Raw genomic sequence first — 20,571 nt, 5'->3', positions numbered from 1 at the left:
AGGCTGGTCTTGAACTTCTGGCCTCAAGCAATCCCCCCTCTTTGGCCTCCCAAAGTGCTGGGATTATAGGCCTAAGCCACCATGCCGGGCTAAAAAGTTATTTTTTTATACTTAGGTCCTTGGCTTACACACCCAGTTTATATAATCAAAATTATCTGCTCTCATTGTAAAAGTGACAACAGCTTTCCTGTATAAATATACATTATGTATGTATATTTGGTTTTGGAGTTACAAAGTGGTTCTGCAGAAGCTCTGGATCCTATAAGGCCTACCATGTTCCTCAGGTTCACCCAAACTGGCTAGGCTCCCCTAAAGGTACCACTGGGCACACATTCTCAAGGACTCATAGGGTGTCAAAGAGAAGACAGGCTGGCAAACAAAGGTTTGCTAAAAATATAATTAAGAGCAAACATACATATTATATGTCTATAATTTAAAGCTTCTTTGACTTTTACCTAGGCTAGACAAGAAGAAGGTTACTGACTAACAATAAGTTTAAAGTTTAGTTTCTAAACAAACCCATAGAAATGAAGAATAAAGAACACTAGTGAAATTAGTTGAATAATGTCCCCAAAGTTCACATCCACTTGAAGCCTCAGGATGTGATCTTATTTGGAAATAGGGTCTTTGCAGATGTAATTAATTAAGGATCTTGAGATAAAAATCATCCTGGATTTAGAGTAGCCCCTAAATCAAATGACCTGTATCCTTAGAAAAGGAGTGGACCCAGGGTGACATATAAAAAAGAAAGTAATGGGCTGGGTGTGGTGGCTCACGCTTGTAATTCCAGCACTTTGGGAGGCCAAGGCAAACGGATCACAAGGTTAGGAGATGGAGATCATCCTGGCTAACATGGTGAAATGCCGTCTCTACCAAAAATACAAAAAATTAGCTGGGCGTGATGGCACGCGCCTGTAGTCCCAGCTACTCAGGAGGCTGAGGCAGGAGAATCACTTAAACCTGGGAGGCAGAGGTCGTGGTGAGCCAAGATCGTGTCACTGCACTCCAGCCTGAGAGAGCAAGACTCCGTCTTAAAAAAAAGAAAGAAAAGAAAAGAAGGTAATGTGAAGATAGAAGCAGAGACTGGAGTGATGTGTCTGTAAACCAAGAAATGCCAATGACTGCCAGAAGCTAGGAGACAGGCATAGAACAGATTCTCTTTGAGAGCCTTCAGGAAAACCAACCCTGCTGACTCATGATTTCAGACTTCTGGCTTCCAGGACTGTGAGACAATAAATTCATATTTTTTAAAGCTACCCATTTGTAGTACTTCGTTATAGTGGCCTTAGGAAACTCCCAACTTTTGGAACAGGAAGTGGGTGCTACTGTTAACATACCTAAAAATGTGAAAGTGGCTTTGGAATTGAGTAATGGAAGAGGCTGGAAGAACTGTTCAGTGCTTGGTAGAAGAAACCTAGGCTGCCTTGAAAAGATGGCAACAGGCAGATTGGAATTATGCTGCCAGCAAGCCAAGGACACTTGGGATGCTAGAAACTAGAAAAGGCCAAAAAAAGAAAGGATTATTTCCTAGAGCCTACAGAGGGACGATGGCTCTGCTGACGACTTTGAGTTCAGACTTCTATTCTCCAAAACTGTTAAATAATACTTTGCTATAGCAGCACCAGGAAACTGATATTAGCAATTCAGCAATTAAAGACAAAAGCTAGGTCCTAAGCTCTTGGTCAAGCAGCCCAAGCAGTGCTTAGAAGCACATATTCTGGAGCCAGAATGCCTGGGTTCAAATTCTGATTCCACTACCTAGTAGTTGTATGATCTTGGATAAATTACTTAAAACTCTCTATGCCTCAATCTCTCCATCTGAAAAATAGGGTGACGGTACGTATCAAGACACTGTTGTTAGTATTAAATGAATTAAAATATATAAAATGCTTAGAGTAGTACCAGCACTTCATGGATATAATATACATACTTGTCATTATTTTCCTCACCTTATGAATTACATAATATTTACCTTAAAACAAATAACTAGGCTGGGTGCAGTGGCTCATGCCCGTAATCCCAGCACTTTGGGAGGCTGAGGCAGGTAGATCACCTGAGGTCAGAAGTTCCAGACCAGCCTGGCCAAGATGGTGAAATACTGTCTCTACTAATAATACAAAAATTAGCCGGGCATGGGGGTGGGCACCAGTAATCCCAGCTACTTGGGAGGCTGAGGCAGGAGAATCACTTGAACCTGGGAGGTAGAAGTTGCAGTGAGCCGAGATTGTGCCACTGCACTCCAGCCTGGGTGACAGAGTGAGACTTGTCTGAAAAAACAAAACAAAACAAAAAAACTATTGGTAGGATGGATGTTTTAAAAAGCAGTATTTCAAGATGCAAGAGGGAAAGGGGTTCAGGGAAAGAAAGCCCTAGGAAGTGGCATAAATAGGCTGAGACTTCAAGAATGAGTTAGCTAAGATGTTTTTAGGTGCTTTGGTTTGCTTTTTATTTATTTTGTTTTAAGTGTTAGAAAGCAAGAGAATTAAATGTACAAAGTTAGGGATCTGTGCTAAAGAATCTGAACTTTCTGTTAAGGGTAAATGGAAGTAATTAAAAGGTTTTTCAACTTAGGGGAAAGCAGACTTGATCAAAATTGCTGTTTTAAAAAATCATCCAACTATGGCCGGGCATGGTGGCTCACGCTGTAATCCCAGTATGTTGGGAGGCCAAGGTGGGCTGATCACCTGAGGTCAGGAGTTCGAGATCAGCCTGGCCAACATGGTAAAACCCGACTCTACTAAAAATACATTAGCCAGCCATGGTGGCAGGCACCTGTAAACCCAGCTACCTGGGAGGCTGAGGTACGAGAATCGTTTGAATCCCAGAAGCGGGGTTTGCAGTGAGCCAAGATTGTGCCACTGCACTCCAGCCTGGGTGAGACTCGGTTTCAAAAAAAAAAAAAAATCTTGGACAGTTGAGGTAGGGGGTTACATATAGATCACTTTAGGGGTGACTGACTAATTGAGATGACACTGGCTTGTATCATGAAGGGACAGTGAGAATGGAGAGAAACTGATTCAATATTTATTTTAAAGGCATAACAAACAATAAAGAACAAAAGTTTATTCCCATGTTTCTAGCTTGAGCAGCTGGTGGAACAGTAATCCCACTTACTAAGATGAGAACACTGGATGAAAAGTAGGTAATGGAGGGAAATGATGAGTTCAGTTTTAGAAATGTTTGAGGTGCCTGCTTTGCAGACACATCCAGGAGACTGCTGGACATACAGAACTGAATGTGGACAGCAGGAATACAGACACAGGTTTGATGGCAGCTAAAGTCTGTAAGTTAATATGTGGTTTACAGTTAGAATGGGGAGTAGAAAGCCATATAGATTTAAACACATAGTTTAGTTCATTTGGAAGATGAAAAGAATGCAGATTTTAAAAATGCTGTTTAAAGGTGTACAGTGATTCACACCTGTTGTAATCCTAGCATTTTAGGAGGCCAAGGCTGGAGGATCGCTTGAGCCCAGGAGTTCGAGACCAGTCTGGCAACATAGTGAGACTCTGTCTCTACAAAAAAATAAAATAAAATGCTGTGCTCATGTAATTTTATTTAGAATGGCGAGTGACAGAAAAATGTGCTAATCTAATCTGGCAATTTCTATTTTAGTAGGTCCTAATTTCAGAGCAAAGGATTGATAGGATAAAAGCAATAGTTAAGAAAGATTGGCCCACTTACATAATGAATTAAAACTGACCTCTAAGTTATATGCTGAATATGTCTTAGCTCCTCAGACAGACTATATCATGTATAAGAACTTTTTTTATTATATGCTTCACTAACCTATACAAATGACATATTTTTAAGCACTTATCAAATAAACATTTCCTACTTGATTTTACATTGGAAAATACTCAAAATATCACAGCATGGAAAAAGATATCCTACTTGTCCGAAATCCTCTTTAAAATCTGTGCACTTTATTATGTACCAAAAAAGGCAATTTGAATGACAACTACAGATTTAAAGCAAATAAACTTAAATGAACAGTTTTACTGACAAACATAAGTAAAGAATTTTACTGTTCCACTAAGAAAAATAGAATATTTGATTTCTTGACAATGTGTCAAAAATTCACCCACAGGTATTTAAAAAGTCATTTGAGTCATATGATTTCAAAGGTCTGCATTTATTTCACTATAAGACAGGATATATTTTGCTTCGCTGAATGTTTTTTCATATATTGATACTGATATATCATGAAACAGAACATTTCTGAAATCCCACTTAGTTTAGATTTTTTTAAAATGCCTTTACTTCAAATTTTTAAAGATTTCATAAATACTCACTGTAGATATAACAAAAACCATTATAATATCTTTCTCCCCAAGTTATAAGCATAGATTTTAACAGCTAAACAATGCAAGCTGCAGATTTCCCACAAAGATGGTTTGATAGCTAGACTACAGTATGAAATAAGGTACTGAAAATACTTTTATAAAACACATTCTGAAAAAAATTCCAGGTTCTACCTCCTAAGAGCCATAGGGTCTTGGGCAAATCAAAGGCAAATTATTTAAACTCTTTGAGATTTAGTCTCTTGATCTATAAAATGCAGACAAAAATGGTGCCTGCAAGGTAGGGCACAGTGGCTCAGGCCTGTAATACTATCCCTCTGGGAGGCTAACGTGGGAGGACTGCTTGAACCCAGGAGTTTGAGACCAGCCTGGGCAAGACAGTGAGACCTCTATAAAATAAAAAACTGAGCTGGGCATGGTGGCATGCACTGTAGTCCCAGCTCCTAGGGAGGCTGAGATGGGAGGATGGCCTAAGCCTGGGAGATTGAGGCTGCAGTGAGCCATGATCATGCCACTGCACTCCAGCCTGGGCAACAGTGAAACCCTGTGCCCAAAAGTAATTAATTAATTAAAAATAAAATTAAAATTAAAGGTGGGGTGAGGTGGCTCATACTTGTAATCCCAGCACTTTGGGAGGCCGAGGTAGGTGGACCACGAGGTCAGGAGATCAAGACCATCCTGGCTAATTTGGTGAAACTCCATCTCCACTAAAAATACAAAAAATTAGCCAGGCGTGGTGGCACGTGCCTGTGGTCTCAACTACTCAGGAGGCTGAGACAGAAAAATCACTTGAACCCAGGAGGCAGGGGTTGTAGTGGGCTGACACTACGCCACTGCACTCCAGCCTGGGCTACAGACCAAGACTCCGTCTCAATTAAAAAGTTTTTAAATATAGTATCTGCATTGCTGGGCTGTTGGGAGGATTAATTCAAAAATATATAAAATGCTTAGGACATTGTGAGGCACACAAGGAAGTGCTCAATAAATGTTGCTCTTGGCTATTACTAATTTATCACAACTAGTTTCTATTTATAGGTCTCTGAAACTAAGACCTATACCACTGATTACTGTATAATGAGCCTTAAAGATGTCAAAGTTTTTCTGCATGTGGACAAGGTACTTTTGGTCTCCAGCTGGCCAAAAACAGTAGTACAGGGAAAGAAAGAGGCAGTGAGAGTGAACATCCAAAGGGTGAGGAAAAGCAGCACAGCAAAGGAAGGCACAGGAATGGAAGAACTGGAGTATGGACTGGAGCATTTACCTCCTAATTTGTTCCCAGTCATCCTGACAACTATGAGCTCCTTTCAGGAGGGCATCTGAGACTGCGTGAACATGACCTGCTAACTGTTGAATGTCTATACAAAGTACAAGCACCGGCCTCCCTGACAGGCAGCGTGACTGAATTTCCATTTATAATTACAATACAGCAGTCAACTTTTTTTTTTTTTGAGACAAAATTTCGCTCTTGTTGCCCAGGCTGCAGCGCAATGGCGCGATCTCTGCTCACTGCAACCTCTGCCTCCTGGGTTCAAGCAATTCTCCTGCTTCAACCTCCTGAGTAGCTGAGATTACAGGCGCCAGCCACCATGCCCAGCTAATTTTTGTATACTTAGTAGAGACAGGGTTTTACCATGTTGACCAGGCTGGTCTTGAACTCCTGACCTCAGGTGATCCACCTTCCTTAGCCTTCCAAAGTGCTGGGATTACAGGCATGACCCACCACGCCTGGCCCCCTTTCTTTCTTTTTTTTTTGAGACAGACAGAGTCTCACTCCATCACCCAGGCTGGAATGCAGTGGCACCATCTCAGCTCACTGCAACCTCTGCTTCCTGGGTTCAAGGGATTCTTGTGCCTCAGCTTCCCGAGAGCAGTAAACTTTTAAAATGTGGTTACAGTTATTTCACCATTTGGAATGACCTTGCTGACAAAGGTTTCCGTGTTACCACCTCAACAGCAAAATGCCAAAACAAAAAAACAGCACAATGAATACCATGACCAGATGTTTGGGAGGTAAGTGAGCAAGAAAAGAAAAAAATTACACATTTTACACTTATTTCTTAAAATAACTGATCCAAACTAAAAGACACAAAATATACATTTAAAACCTTATGTATCATTTCTCATAGCAGTTTCTGGATTAAGGTGACAGATTTAATTTTGCTCCTTCCTGAAACGTTCTTAAAATCAAGCGGAAAAAATATTGTTAGGCTGGACGCAGTGAATCATGCCTATAATCCCAACACTTTGAGTGTCCGAAGTGGGCAGATAGCTTGAGCTCATGAGTTTGAGACCAGCCTGGGTAACATGGCAAAACCCTGTCTTTACAAAAAATGCAAAAATTAGCTGGGTGTGGTGGCACACACACACTTGGGGGGCTGAAGCAGGAGGACTGCTTGAGCCCAGGAGGTTGAGGCTGCAGTTAGCCGAGACAGCGACACTGCACTCCAGAGCTTGGGTGACAAAGTGACACCCTATCTTTAAATTAAAAAAAAAACTGTTAAAGACAAACTCATAAGGATAAAGTAGGAGGCACAAAATAACAACAACAACAAAATCCTGAAAGTAGATGAACTAGTGATTACTGTCTCAGCAGAGCCAAGAAAGCCCAATCTCAAACTAAAAATGAAGGTGAAGTTTAGAACTCAATCCTCAAAGAGCAACGATAACGAGGAAGGCGTCTCTAGAATAGTGAACTGGCTGGAAGCTGTTTATGGAGCAGATTCCCAAACCATTTCTCTCCCCTTCAAGCTGCCAAAGGTCTAGTCTCTAGAGGAGGTAAACTGAGGTTCCCTGGACTGGGAGAAACCACACTCACTTGTGAACAAAGGTACTGTACAGAAAACTGAGGGTTTAAGTGACAGTACACATAGTAAATGCTGTGTGCACGATAAATGAAGCCTTCTTACCCCATTCAGCCATCAGAATACCATTAGCAAGACCTTCATGCTTCAAGCAGGACACAGGAAAAGAAAAGGCCTTTCTATGCCATCTTTCCTCTAGAGTTTACTCTGGAGGATAGACCTCAAGATACTGATTAAGAGGGACTTCCCCTGAAGAAAACAGACAATGAAATCATGCAATGGTTAAATCAAAATTGATAAGGCCCACCCACTTGCTCAGAGCTTCCAATTGGCTACACACTACCATAATGTTAATGAGGAGCAGAAAATTAAGAATAAACATGCGAGTATGAAATAGAAAAACCAAAACAAAGAATAGGAAGAAGCAACTTAGAAGAAACAGACCATGCACGGAAGACAGGAAAAAAACCTGTCATTAATATCCTCAGAAAGGTAAGAGAAAATTCTATATCCAGTAAGACACAGAAACCGGATTTCATTATTTTTTTAAAGGAAGATTCTAAATATAAAAGAGCTCTCAGATAATAAAAATACAGTTAGCAGAAAAGAAAAACTGGATAGTAGAGTTGGAAGGCCAAGACAAGGAAATCTTGAAAAACTGAACACATACACACACCCCAAAGAGAGAAAGAGACAAAGAGGAAAACTGGAAAGAAAAGGTAAGAAAGAAGACAAAAATAGGAAGTCCAACGTTCAATAAAACCATAGCTCAAGATAAATACAGGAAGGAAAAGAGGAGGAAGTTGTCAAGAGAAGTTCTCAGAACAATTGCCAGATTGAAAATACCCACCAAAAATACCTGGTGGATGAAAACAGCCCACACAGGGGCATATCACTGTAAAACTGCGGAACATCACAGACAGCGAAGATTCTATAAGCTTCCAGCCACAAAGAATCAAGAATCAATGTGGATTCAGACTTCTCAACAGCACAGTGATAAAGTTTGTACTCTCCTTTCCATGCCCTGCTCTGACAGTCATTTCATCCTACCAGATTTTTTGATTTGACCTAATTCTAAAAACTGGAAGAAGGCTTTGAAGACTTCAGAAGCTGAAAACACAAAGTAGCCCATCCCCCTGACCATATACCTACAGGATGTCAGATACTCAGTCCATACAACAACCCTGCCTGATGCCCTGACTGAGGTAAACCCTGAGACTGTCTCCCGATCTTGCCCACAGACTTCCCAGGAGAGCTTCTCGAAAACCCTCAGAAACACTGAGGCCAGACTATGATCCTGAGTCTGTTGGAATCATCTCCTCCTGGGGGATTACAACCAATATTGGCAGAGCTGATCTTCTTCTTGCTGCTCCATTTTACATACAGATAGGGTAAAACCAAAAAAGAGAAGTAAAACGATCTTAACACCAAAGTTAGGGGTGGATGACCTGAGCTAGGCTACAGGGGAACATAACCAAAAACAGGCCCATGGTGGCATTCCACCTAGAAGCATTCTTTTTGAGACAGAATCTGTCTCTGTCACCCAGGTTGGAATACACTGGCATGATCTCAGCTCACTGCAGCCTCTACCTCCCAGGTTCAAGCAATTGTCCTGCCTCAGCCTCCTGAATAGCTGGGATTACAGGTGCGTGCCACCACACTTGGCTAATTTTTGTATTTTCAGTAGTGGTGGGGTTTCACCATGTTGGCCAGGCTGGTCTCGAACTCCCGACCTCAAGTGATCCACCCATCTTGGACTCCCAAAGTGCTGGGATTACAGGCATGAGCCACCATGCCCAGCCTCACCTAGAAACATTCTACGTCTTATCCTAGGCATCAAACACAATGGCATTTTGCTTCTTTCCTTCTTAAAAGCTCTTTTAATGCACATATTCCTTCAACTAAGAAATTATTTAATTGTGTAACTATGAAGTTACAAAGGTTTATATCACATCAACAGCATAGCTCTGCTACATCAATCATGAAGGAAACTAGTTTAATTTTAAATGCATACAAATAATTAAGACCAGAGTTACTTACATTATGAGTCTTCGGTTCAAGAACCAGTATTTCCTCCGACTTCTGTCATATCCAATAGGTTCGTGTCGAATATATGGTTTATTTTTTTGGATTTCAGCAACACAGTCAGTCACACCAGGCACCTTGTGTGCTACACAGACTTCACACTGCCACTCATCCTCGGGCACCTCCTCAAGAGGTGGCTTCACACATTCCAAATGGTATACTGCTGAACATGTCTCACAGCAAAGCAAATCCCCAAGTTTGTGACAAACCCTACAATGGTCATCATACTGTATCACCCCTTCAGACATCAATTCCTCACGAGCAATATTTGTTGTGAGAAACTGATCGACTAAAAACTGTAGAACTTTGATCTTGTTCTCTACTGGTCCATATGGGTAGTCCTCTGCCTCTTGGTAAGGAAGAACATGATGGTATTCCTTATCACTCTCACAGTACACCCGCAGCACCTCTGGCCACGTCATCCCATCTATGAAATACAGTGTGGAATTAACGCTATCTTTCAGATCAGCAGGTCCAAAGGTAGTATTGGAAGTGTCTTCTTCACGCAGAACTGCTTTCAAAAGCACAACGTGCATCTCTGCCATGAGTGTGCACTGCTCTTGGCTCACCAGAGCTGCACAAAAGTCCTCAAAGCGAAAAGGAGATAATCTCAAAACAGTGCCAAAGTTCCGCAGTACCTCATAAATGGCAATAACATTCATTATATGCTCATTAGGCACCATTAAATCCTCAGAGGACTTGGGAAATTCAAGGGGCGGGATGTCTTTTTCTTCCAATATCGGAGAACGAGGCCGATGTACTCTTGGTTTTCGCCTACCTATAAATACAGAAATGACATCATTACAAATCAATACATTACATCATTTCTACAAATTTCCAGTTTGAACATATACCCCCCACCAAAATAGATAAGCACATTTCTTTAATAATCATCAAGTTAAAAATAATACCAAGAAGCAATGATTGAGCTCTAACTTTTAAGTCTAGAGAAAACCTGAATTCAAAGTTTTCCCATTAGATTATAAACTAGAAGTAAAAAAATTATAAATTATAATCAGTTCTCAATTACCTAGAGGGATTAACTGGCTCATGGGTAAAAACTAACAGTAAAAACTAACAGTGTCGGAACAAGGATCTCTGAGAAAATAATAATAAAAAAACCCGGTGCTTTTGTGAATGATTTGACAAGAATATCAATGAGAAAAAACATTTACACATAAAACACACAGCAAAGTAGGGGGAACAGATCTCACACTGTCAGCTGCAATACAGAAGAGCCTGTCAACAACCAGACAGGAAGTTCCCAGTGTGGACTCCTTTTTCTCTGCCAGAAGTACCTCCTAAGAGGAGTTCCACAGTGAAACACGGGCTCAAGGTGAAGACAGCAAGGAAAGTACAAAGGTGGAGAGAAGAATTCCAATGCTGAGAGAAAAGAAAACTGGCTCAACTAGGAAACAGACAACAGACTACATTTCTTAACAGTCAGTTAACAACTTTTAGATACCCGTTGCCCAATTTATGAGATGTGATGTCCAGACATACATATGTAAGTATATAAATGCATCAATATATATAATTGAGAGTTTAGTTTTTAACAAACATATGTATCTCACTTAATCACCTAGAGCCATCACCTAGGCTGGAGTGCAGTGGTGCGATCTCGGCCCACTGCAACCTCCGCCTCCCAGGTTCAAGTGATTCTCCTGCCTCAACCTCCTGAGTGGCTGGGACTACAGGAGGCACCATACCCGGCTAATTTTTGTATCTTTTAGTAGAGATGAGTTTTAACCATGTGGTCCATCCGCCTCAGCCTCTCAAAATGCTAGGATTACAGGTGTGAGCTACCATACCCAGCCCACTCTAATTTTGGGGAGAGTAAAAATTTGTTGAATTTTTAGAAGGCAATTTGACAAAAAAATCTATCTGAATATATATCCCTTTGACCCTGTAATTCTACCTCCTGGAATTTATCCTACATACACATTCATTTAAGTACAAAATATTTAATTCAACATAGTTTATAAAAGCTGAAATTTTTGTGTGGGTTTTGTTTCTTTTTAATCTAAATATACATAAAAAATTAAATAAATTATGATGCAACTACATAATGGAATCAAATTCAGTAGTGTTAAAATTCCTATGTGCAAAAATGAAACAATATTTAAGATTCAGTATGAAGTAGAAGCAATGAACAGCTACAGAACAATGATAGACTGTCATCTGAATAAAAATAAAAAGAGGCGGGCAAGGGGACAGTGATGAAGTATATATGTCTAAGAAGTCATATAAGAATCTTTTTAAAGTAGTTGCTTCTGGGGAGAACTGGGGGACAGGAAAAGAAGACAAATTTCTTTTTACCTTTTTATACTTTAAAAATTAACATATGCATGTATTTTCCTTATAAAATTTTAAAAGAAAAAAACTGGACAGGTACCTATACAAACATATGGAAATATCAATACTCAAATCAATAAAATGATGCTGCTATTAATGACTACTGATAGTCTTGTATAAATACAAAGTCTTTTTTCTTTTTTTTTTTTGACACGGAGTTTCGCTTTTGTTACTCAGGCGCGATCTCGGCTCACTGCAACCTCCGCCTCCTGGGTTCAAACAATTCTCCCGCCTCAGCCTCCCAAGTAGCTGGGACTACAGGCGTGCATCACCATGCCCAGCTAATTTTTTGTATTTTTGGTAGAGACGGGGTTTCACCATGTTGACCAGGATAGTCTCGATCTCTTGACCTTGTGATCCACCCACCTCGGCCTCGCTGGGATTATAGGCGTGAGCCACCGCGCCCGGCAATACAAAGTCATTATACTAAATTCAAAGACTCAAATTTATAGAATTGAACATAGACTACAGTGTATAAAGAGAACACATTAAATTAAACCACTTAAGCCCCTCAACTGTCAATCATTAGTATTAGCAAGTCATTTCACCTATTCACAGAAATGTATTCAGAATATGCCACTGAGTATTACACTCATTATCATCTTCAACACTGATCTGATAGCTATCTACCAGGGAATTATATTAATTTTCCTGCATAAAAAAAAAGAATTAACCCCAATCTCACTAGTTAGCAAGGAAAGGCAGAGCAAAACCACAGTGAGATAGCTGTTTTCATACTCATCATTGGACGAAAATTTAACAGTTTAACCAAACAAACTAATGGGAAGGATGCAGAACAACAGAAACACCAGTATACCACCACTGGGACTATAAACTGCTACCACAACTTCAGAGAGCAATTTAGTAATAGTCAGCTATAAGGTTCTGCATATAACTTCGAACAGCCTACAAACCTGTTTGCCCACAACCAAACTAAGAAATATATCTTACATCTTATCCAGTATACATACCCCTGAAAACAAAAGTTCTATAAAACACTATTCTTACTACACACCTTATACTAATATCTTCTCTCCTACCAATATTTTCTATTCTATTCTCTTTCTACTTTTAAAACATGCTGCTTGCAGCCCAAAGTTTAGAACAACACTTCTCTAGACAAATTATCCTTATGCATATGCATGTGGAGGAAAAGTTAAATATTAAATTTGAACTCAATTAAATGTGGACACAAACAATGGTCACCAAGTCCCGGAACAGGTTATCTGAGCCCCTTGAGGAGTTCAACCAGTGCTGTTTCGGAGAAATCTCTATTTCAACCTATTCCTATACATTAGCTATTGAAAAACAACAATCGCAAAAACAAGTTGACCTTTTAGTGTTCCTTGAGCCCAGCGGCAAAGGGTCCTCCTGACTGGGCCTCATGCCAAACAACTTGTTACAAAAAGAGCTAGGGTCCCAGACCACATCAAAGCTTCGTGAGACCTCTCCTCACGAGTGCACGGATGAATGGCTGACTCTGGAACCCAGGCTGTTGCTTCCCAGTCTGGTGACAAGTTCTCCATACTCTGGTGAATGTACATATATTTATCTCTTTTCACTTCTCCTCTTCCCATTGCAGTTTGCTTATTTTATCAATTTGCTTTTTATATCTGCATTGCCATTTTCGTGGATAAAGCTTGTTTACCCTTAAAGGTATTGTGTGTCTTTTCTTCTCCCCTCGAGTGTTTCCCACACAGAACAATGCAGAGCACTTAATATTGTTTAGAAAACAAACAAACCACCAAGCTAAAAACAACCAAAATGTCCATAAACAGGAAAACAGTCGAATTGTGGCATATTCACTGGATAGAATTCTACAGATCAATCTCGAGTAAATTAGGGCTATGCATTAGCAACATGGATCAATCTTAAAAACAAAAACACTGGGCTGGGGTGCGGTGGCTCACGTCTGTAATCCCAGCACTTTGGGAGGTTGAGGCAGGCGATGACGAGGTCAAGAGTTCGAGACCAGGCTGGCCAACACGGTGAAACCCCATCGCTACTAAAAATATGAAAACTAGCCAGGTGTGGTAGTATGTACCTGTAGTCCCAGCTACTTGGGAGGCTGAGGCAGAAGAACTGCTTGAACCTGGGAAGTGGAAGTTGCAGTGAGCCGAGATTGTACCACTGCACCACTCCAGCCTGGGTGACAGAGCGAGACTCCATCTCAAAAAAATTAAAAAAAAAACCCAACAGGAAGCAAAAGTTCTTAAATTTTAAAATGTAAAACCATGAAAAAACAGTTTTATATACCACTTATAGATGAATACATAGATGAACGAGTAGTAGTCAACATTACCACTAGAATATAATCTCCTTAAGGGCAGGGACTTTTTTTTTGTTTGCCAATGTTAAATAGTGGCTGGCATATAATAAGCTACTTAATAAACATTTATTGAAAGAATTACTAGTTTTGAAAGTGCTAGCCCATGCACTTACACAGGAAAATGATATCCTTGCATAATCTGGAGACGTTAGAAATATGTTTTGATTTCTCTGTAAGTAAATATAGAACTACAGTGAAAAGCCCTACAACAGTGGTTCTCAAACTTCAGAGTGCATATGTTACTCATTCAATAGGTCTAGAAAAGAGTCTGAGAACTTGAATTTCTTTTATTTCCTGAGATGGGTGTTGCCCAGGCTGGAGTACAGTGGCGTGATCTCAGTTCACTGCAACCTCTGTTACCTGGGTTCAAGCGAGTCTCCTGCCTCAGCCTCCCGAGTAGCTGGGATTACAGGTGCCCACCACCATGCCTGGCTAATTTTTTTTGTATTTTTAGTAGAGACAGGGTTTCACCATGTTGGCCAGGCTAGTATCAAACTCCTCACCTCAGGTGATCTGCCTGCCTCGGCCTCCCAAAGTGCTAGGATTACAGGCATGAGCTACCACACCTGGCCGAGAACTTGCATTTCTAACAATTCCCAGGTTGTACTGTTTTGGGGAACCACACTTTGAGAAACATCTCCCTATAACCTGATAGGTTATTTCCCCTAAGATACAGAGGAGTAAAAATTAATACACATTAGATGACATTCCAGAAGTTACCTTCAAACCTTGCTACTCATTGAATGTCATGAAGATATTGGGAGAGGGATGGGGACCAAAATAACAAAAACCTTGCTACTCAACAAGTGATTGGTACCATCATGTTTGAGAAAAATTCAGAATCTCAGGCCCAAACCCAGGCCTACTAATTAGGATCTTCAGTTTCTCACAATCTTCAGGTGATTTACATGGTCATTAAAGTCTGAATAGCTGCCTTGAAACAGTTCTTCCTAAAACTGAAGAGGAGGTGCAGCAAAAATCAACTGGTAAATTGTTAAAAGTAATCTCAAATACAACCCAAATTTACAGAACCCCAGGTGAAGCTCAGTAATTTGTATTTTTATCCTTCTCCCCAAATAATTCTGCTGTGCAGGCAGGTTTGAAAACCACTGCTTTAAAGAAAATGGATACCCCCCTTACTAAGCAGAAAGTAGAGTTTTGGGAACTCACGGAAGGGAACCAAAAAGATGCCTCAGGAGGCATGATTACAACAGAATTGATGCAAAAGGAAGCTGAAGCTTAATGAAAGACATTAATATACGCCTACAAAAGAAAAAGCTAAGGAAGTCAAGTGGTCTGCATGAATTCTGAAGAAAAAAGGAGAACCAAAGAACAAAATTTGTCAATGAATTTCCAGCACAGTCTAGGTTAAGGGAGTGAATTTCCTGACTGAATAACACAGACTCTGGACCACCTGATCAGCTATTACCTTAATGGAGGAATTATGTCTACAATGTATAAGTACTTTAATTAGAGTGACCTGGCAGTTACTGAGGCAAAATTTTCTGCTCCTTTGTATTCTGTAATACAAGAGGGATCTACATGGATGTTCTCATCTCTGAACTGTTTGGATGAACCAGTCAACAGCATTCATCATGTCTTGGTCTTTAAATATGCATATGGTCATAATCTGCTATTTAATTTCTCATATTTTTTAATAAAAAAGTTTACCTATATATTTTAGACAGAAATTGCCTTACTTTGCTGAAGTTCTGAGAAATTCTAGACCATTTTCAAGGCCAGGCTCAATTGTCACCTCCACTACCTACCGTTTGCAGTGCCTCCTGGCGCTGTGCTTCTGACACTTTGTACGCTCCTCCATGACAGCGTGAGCACAATTACATTACAGACAATTACTCATGTGTTCCTGACTCATTTGTTGACTCCTTTAGAGCACAGATCATGTTTTAGTTATTGTAGCAACTAAAAAAATATTTGTTCAACCAATGACACCCATAAACAAAACTACCTGCTGAGGGCAGAGATGCAGGGGTAAAGTCATGTCAAGATTAAATCCCAGAAACCACTGTAGATTTTTCAGAGTTGACTCCTACATTTATTGTATTAATCCTAAAGAAAATATTTACAGTGTTTTCAGACTTCTAAACCAACTCTATATATGATGTGTGTTTCTAGAAGGAAAAAATGTAACATCATCCCCTTATTTCTAATTGGTATCTGAGAGAGAGAGAGGCTTCTCTCTCTCTCAGGTATAGGGTATAGGGAAGGGGGAAGTTCATTTCCAGCTGAAGTTAATATTCCAGAACTAATAAAATCTACTTTTTTTTTTTTTTTTTTTTTTTGAGACGGAGTCTCGCTCTTGTTACCCAGGCTGGAGTGCAATGGCGCGATCTCGGCTCACCGCAACCTCCGCCTCCTGGGTTCAGGCAATTCTCCTGCCTCAGCCTCCTGAGTAGCTGGGATTACAGGCACGCGCCACCGTGCCCAGCTAATTTTTTTGTATTAATAGAGACGGGGTTTCACAATGTTGACCAGGATGGTCTCGATCTCTCGACCTCGTGATCCACCCGCCTCGGCCTCCCAAAGTGCTGGGATTACAGGCTTGAGCCACCGCGCCCGGCCAAAATCTACTTATTTAATCTACTATTACATATATATAAACCATGATCAGCATCACGAGAAGAAATAATCTGTGATGCTTAAAATCTTTTAAAAATTATGAAACTTATTTGTCAAATGCAACAAGAATTCACCTTTTGATGTGGAATAGTGTCTCAATCTAGTATTAACATTATTACTGAAATAGGCTGTGCTCTTCGAATACATCCCATTTGCCCCTAATTCCTATCTTCTGCATCAGTAATAACATAAAAATCAGCGGCTAGCTTTTATAGAGTGCCTTTTTTTTTTTTTTTTTGGAGACAGAGTCTCACTCTGTTGCCCAGACTGGAGTACAGTGGCACAATCTCGGCTCACTGCAAAGCTCCGCCTCCCAGGTTGAAACCATTCTCCTGCCTCACTCCCAAGCAGCTGGGATTACAGGTGCCCACTGCCATGCCTGGCTAATTTTTATATTTTTAGTAGAGACGGGGTTTCACCATGTTGGCCAGGCTGGTCTTGAACTCCTGACCCAGGTGATCCACCTGCCTTGGCCTCCCAAAGTGCTGGGATTACAGGTGTGAACCACCATGCCTGGACTATAAGGTGCTTTCTATTTGCCAGACATTGCGCTAAGCACTTTAAAGTGCATTATCTCATTTTATCCTCAGATCAACTCCATAAAATAGATATTACCTCCTTTCAAAGATCTTTAAAGAGAGGCTAAATGACTTGTCCAAGGTTAACAGCCAATCAGTATCACTTAGAGTTACAACTAAAACACAGACTCTCACTGTCGCCCAGGCTAGAGTGCAGTGGTGCTACTATAGCTCACTACAGCCTCGACCTCCAGGGCTCAAGCCATCCTTGCACCTCAGCCTCCTGAGTAGCTGGGATAAAAGGCATGCATCACCACACCCAACTGATTTTTAAATTTTTTTTGTAGAGATGGGGACTCCCTGTATTGCCCAGGCTGGTCTTGAACTCCTAGGCTAACACAATCCTCCCACCTCAGGCCTCCCAAAGTACTGGAATTGCAAGAGTGAACCACCATGCCTTGCCCCTTGTTTTTCACAATGAATAAAAAAAGAACTCAAGAGTCTACTCCTCAGTAAGACTCCAAACAGAGGGAGTTAGAAAGGGAGATGTCTTCAAATGCCAGATAATGAACGAAGAAATAAGAGAAACAGAAAAGTCACCATTTGCAAGCACCAGTGTGACTGATTCAGGCAAAAACCATCAACAGATCCTAAAACCATTGGGTAAAAGGTTGTTGGGCAATAGGATAATCTCAAAGAATCACCTCACAGATAAATACTACTTTAAAAGGTGGAAGGTACATTTACAGGTATAATTCTAGCACATCACCTTTACCAAGTGATCAAACTTATCAAAAATGGAACAAATTGGCGGTGAATCTCCTGATGAGATGTGCTGAGGAGGAGATCTGCACTTACATCACATTCTTGCCACAAGTATCTAAACTCAATCTATACATGTAAAAAACAATCAGATAAATCCAAATGCTGAGACATTCTATAAGACAACAGACAGGGCACAGTGGCTCATGCCTGTAATCCTAGTACTTTGGGAGGCCCAGGTGGGCAGACTGCCTGAGCTCAGGAGTTTGAGACCAGCCTGGGCAACACGGTGAAACTCCATCTCTACTAAAAATACAAAAACAAACAAACAAACAAACAAAATTAGCTGGGCACGGTAGTGCACTGCCTGTAGTCCCAGCTACTCTGAAGTCTGAGGCATGAGCATCGCTTGAACCGGGGAGGCGGAGGTAGACAACCCTCACCCCCAAAGGTGACAGAGCTGCTCCAGAGTAAAGGTGCTAAAGAGACTCAACTAAATGAAATACATAATCCTCAAGTGAATCCTAGTTAAGGGGGGAAAAACGGCAATAAAAGGCAATTGGGGAAATTTGAAATGGAATATTTTATCAGTGTTAAATGAAATGTCTTTGAGTACACCAAATTATTTTGAGGTGAAGTATAACACTGCAATTTACTCTCAGTCAGCAAAAATAATTTTATTTTAAAATAGAGAGTGTGTGAGAACACACATACGGCAAAAATGTGAAAACTTGGCAAATCCCTCAAGAGATATACTAGGTAACTGTTGTACTACTCTTTCAGCTTTTCTATATATATATTTATACATACATTCAAAGTCTCACATAAGGCTGGGTGCAATGGCTCACACCTATAATCCCAACACTTAGAGAGGCTGAGGCAGGCAGATCACTTGAGGTCAGGAGTTCAAGACCAGCGTGACCAACATAGTGAAACCCAGTCTCTACTAAAAATATAAAAATTAGCTGGGCATGGTGGGAGGCGCCTGTAGTCCCAGCTACTCAGGAGGCTAAGGCAGGAGAATTGCTTGAACCTGGGAGGCGGAGGCTGCAGTGAGCTGAGATCACATCACTGCACTCCAACCTGGGCAATAAAGCTAGACTCCATCTCAAAAGAAAAAAAGTCTCAGGTAGATATATATCTATATGTATCTATGTCTACATATCATTATGTATCTATATACCTAATATGTGATACATATTTTGTATTTTGATATACATACATACCTATATACCTACATACATCTACATGTATGTAGATATATGCATCTACATATATATCTACATATACTGAAAGTCTTAACAGTATTATAACTTTTGCTTTCAACCACTATATATATTTTAAAGAGCTTAAGAGGAGAAACAACCATTTGTGTTTTTAAATTTTTCCAAATACGGTTTCTGTTGTTCTTTCTTTATCTCTGAAGTTCTAATATTCCCTTGGTATAATTTGCCTTTGGCCTAAAGGCCTTCTTTTACATTTATTTCAGAGCAGAACTTCTGGGAACACATTCTCTTAGATTTTCTTCATCCAAACTGTTTTTTTTTTTTTTTTCTTTTTTGGTCTTAATTATTTTTAGGGTATTTTTGCTGGATATAGAATTCTGGATTGACATTTCTCTCAGTACTTTAAAGATGTTCTGCAGTTACTTCAATTGCTGAAAGGCTTAAAGTTGGGGACTGGCGCTATCACATATATGTTTTAGAAAGGTTCATTATTTTTATATTTTCATTGTGGACCACAACCTTTCCTATCACAAAATCTTTGTCTCATTTATGAGTTTTTAAATTTTGCTTTGAACCTAAACTTTTATAACTCCTTTCATTTCCTACAATGTGGAGTTTATCTGGAAGAGCACAGGCAGTTAGAAATATATAACTGGAGTTTAGAAGAGAGGTCTGGGTAGAAAAATGGATCTAGAAGTCATTGATATTTTGGTGCTAATTGAGTCAACTGATAATTAGGGGAAAGCTGGGGAAACTAAATGCTGAGGGCTATCTCATGTCTGAAGGAGGAATAACTAGTCAAGGAAATAGAGTCACGAATGGCATTAGGAAATAAAGATGTAGTGGCCAAAGGTATCATACATACATTGTATATGTATGTAAATATAATATACATTGCAAGTGTATGCAGATACATATATATCTACAATACATTGAAAGTGGATGTAGATATATACACACACACACACATACACACATATGTACAATTATAACATAAGGGAGGGGCATTAGAATAAAGAAACCTATATGGCTGCAATACTTTTACATTTTATTTAGAGGTAAAATGCTAACTCTAAGCAGATAGGTTAAGTATATATTTTGCAATTCCTACAGCAAAAACATGGCACAGATATAACCAAAAGCCAATTAATAAAACATTAGAAAATACTCAATTAATCCAAAAGTAGGCAAAAAAAAAGAAACAAGGAAACCTCCCCAAAAAAGAGATAATCAGAAAATAAATAATAGGAAATCTAAATCCAATCATTATCAATCATATTAAATGTAAATGCTCTAAAACACACTAATAAAAGCGGCTGTCAGGTTAAATTTAAAAGAAAAACAAACAAAACAAGAAACCATTTGAAAATATAATGATATGGCCAGGTATGGTGGCTCATGCCTGCAATCCCACCACTCTGGGAGGCTGAGGTGGGTGGATTGCCTGAGCCCAGAAATTCAAGACCAGCCTGGGCAACATGGTGAAATCCCATCTCTATTTTTACAAAATAAATAAATAAATGAATATCTTGAGATATAAATTTAAAAGCA

At 39.9% G+C, this 20,571-nt stretch overlaps 1 protein-coding gene across 3 annotated transcripts in view; it reads right to left on the bottom strand.

The window, feature by feature from the left end:
- BPTF (bromodomain PHD finger transcription factor) overlaps positions 1–20,571 on the bottom strand; it is a 155,451-nt gene that overhangs the window by 117,885 nt on the left and 16,995 nt on the right. For all 3 annotated transcript variants that reach the window (XM_012453870.3, XM_012453869.3, XM_064369659.1), the window contains exon 2: positions 9,146–9,968. In XM_012453870.3, the coding sequence (XP_012309293.2) occupies positions 9,146–9,968 (823 nt within the window). The remainder of the gene's footprint in view (positions 1–9,145; positions 9,969–20,571) is intronic.

This window comes from Aotus nancymaae, unplaced genomic scaffold (genome assembly GCF_030222135.1).
Source record: "Aotus nancymaae isolate 86718 unplaced genomic scaffold, 86718_ANA_hifiasm-v0.15.2.pri h1tg000089l, whole genome shotgun sequence".
Lineage (NCBI taxonomy): Eukaryota > Metazoa > Chordata > Mammalia > Primates > Aotidae > Aotus > Aotus nancymaae.
Note: the sequence above shows the minus strand (reverse complement) of the source record. Positions and strands in the feature narration are given on the sequence as shown.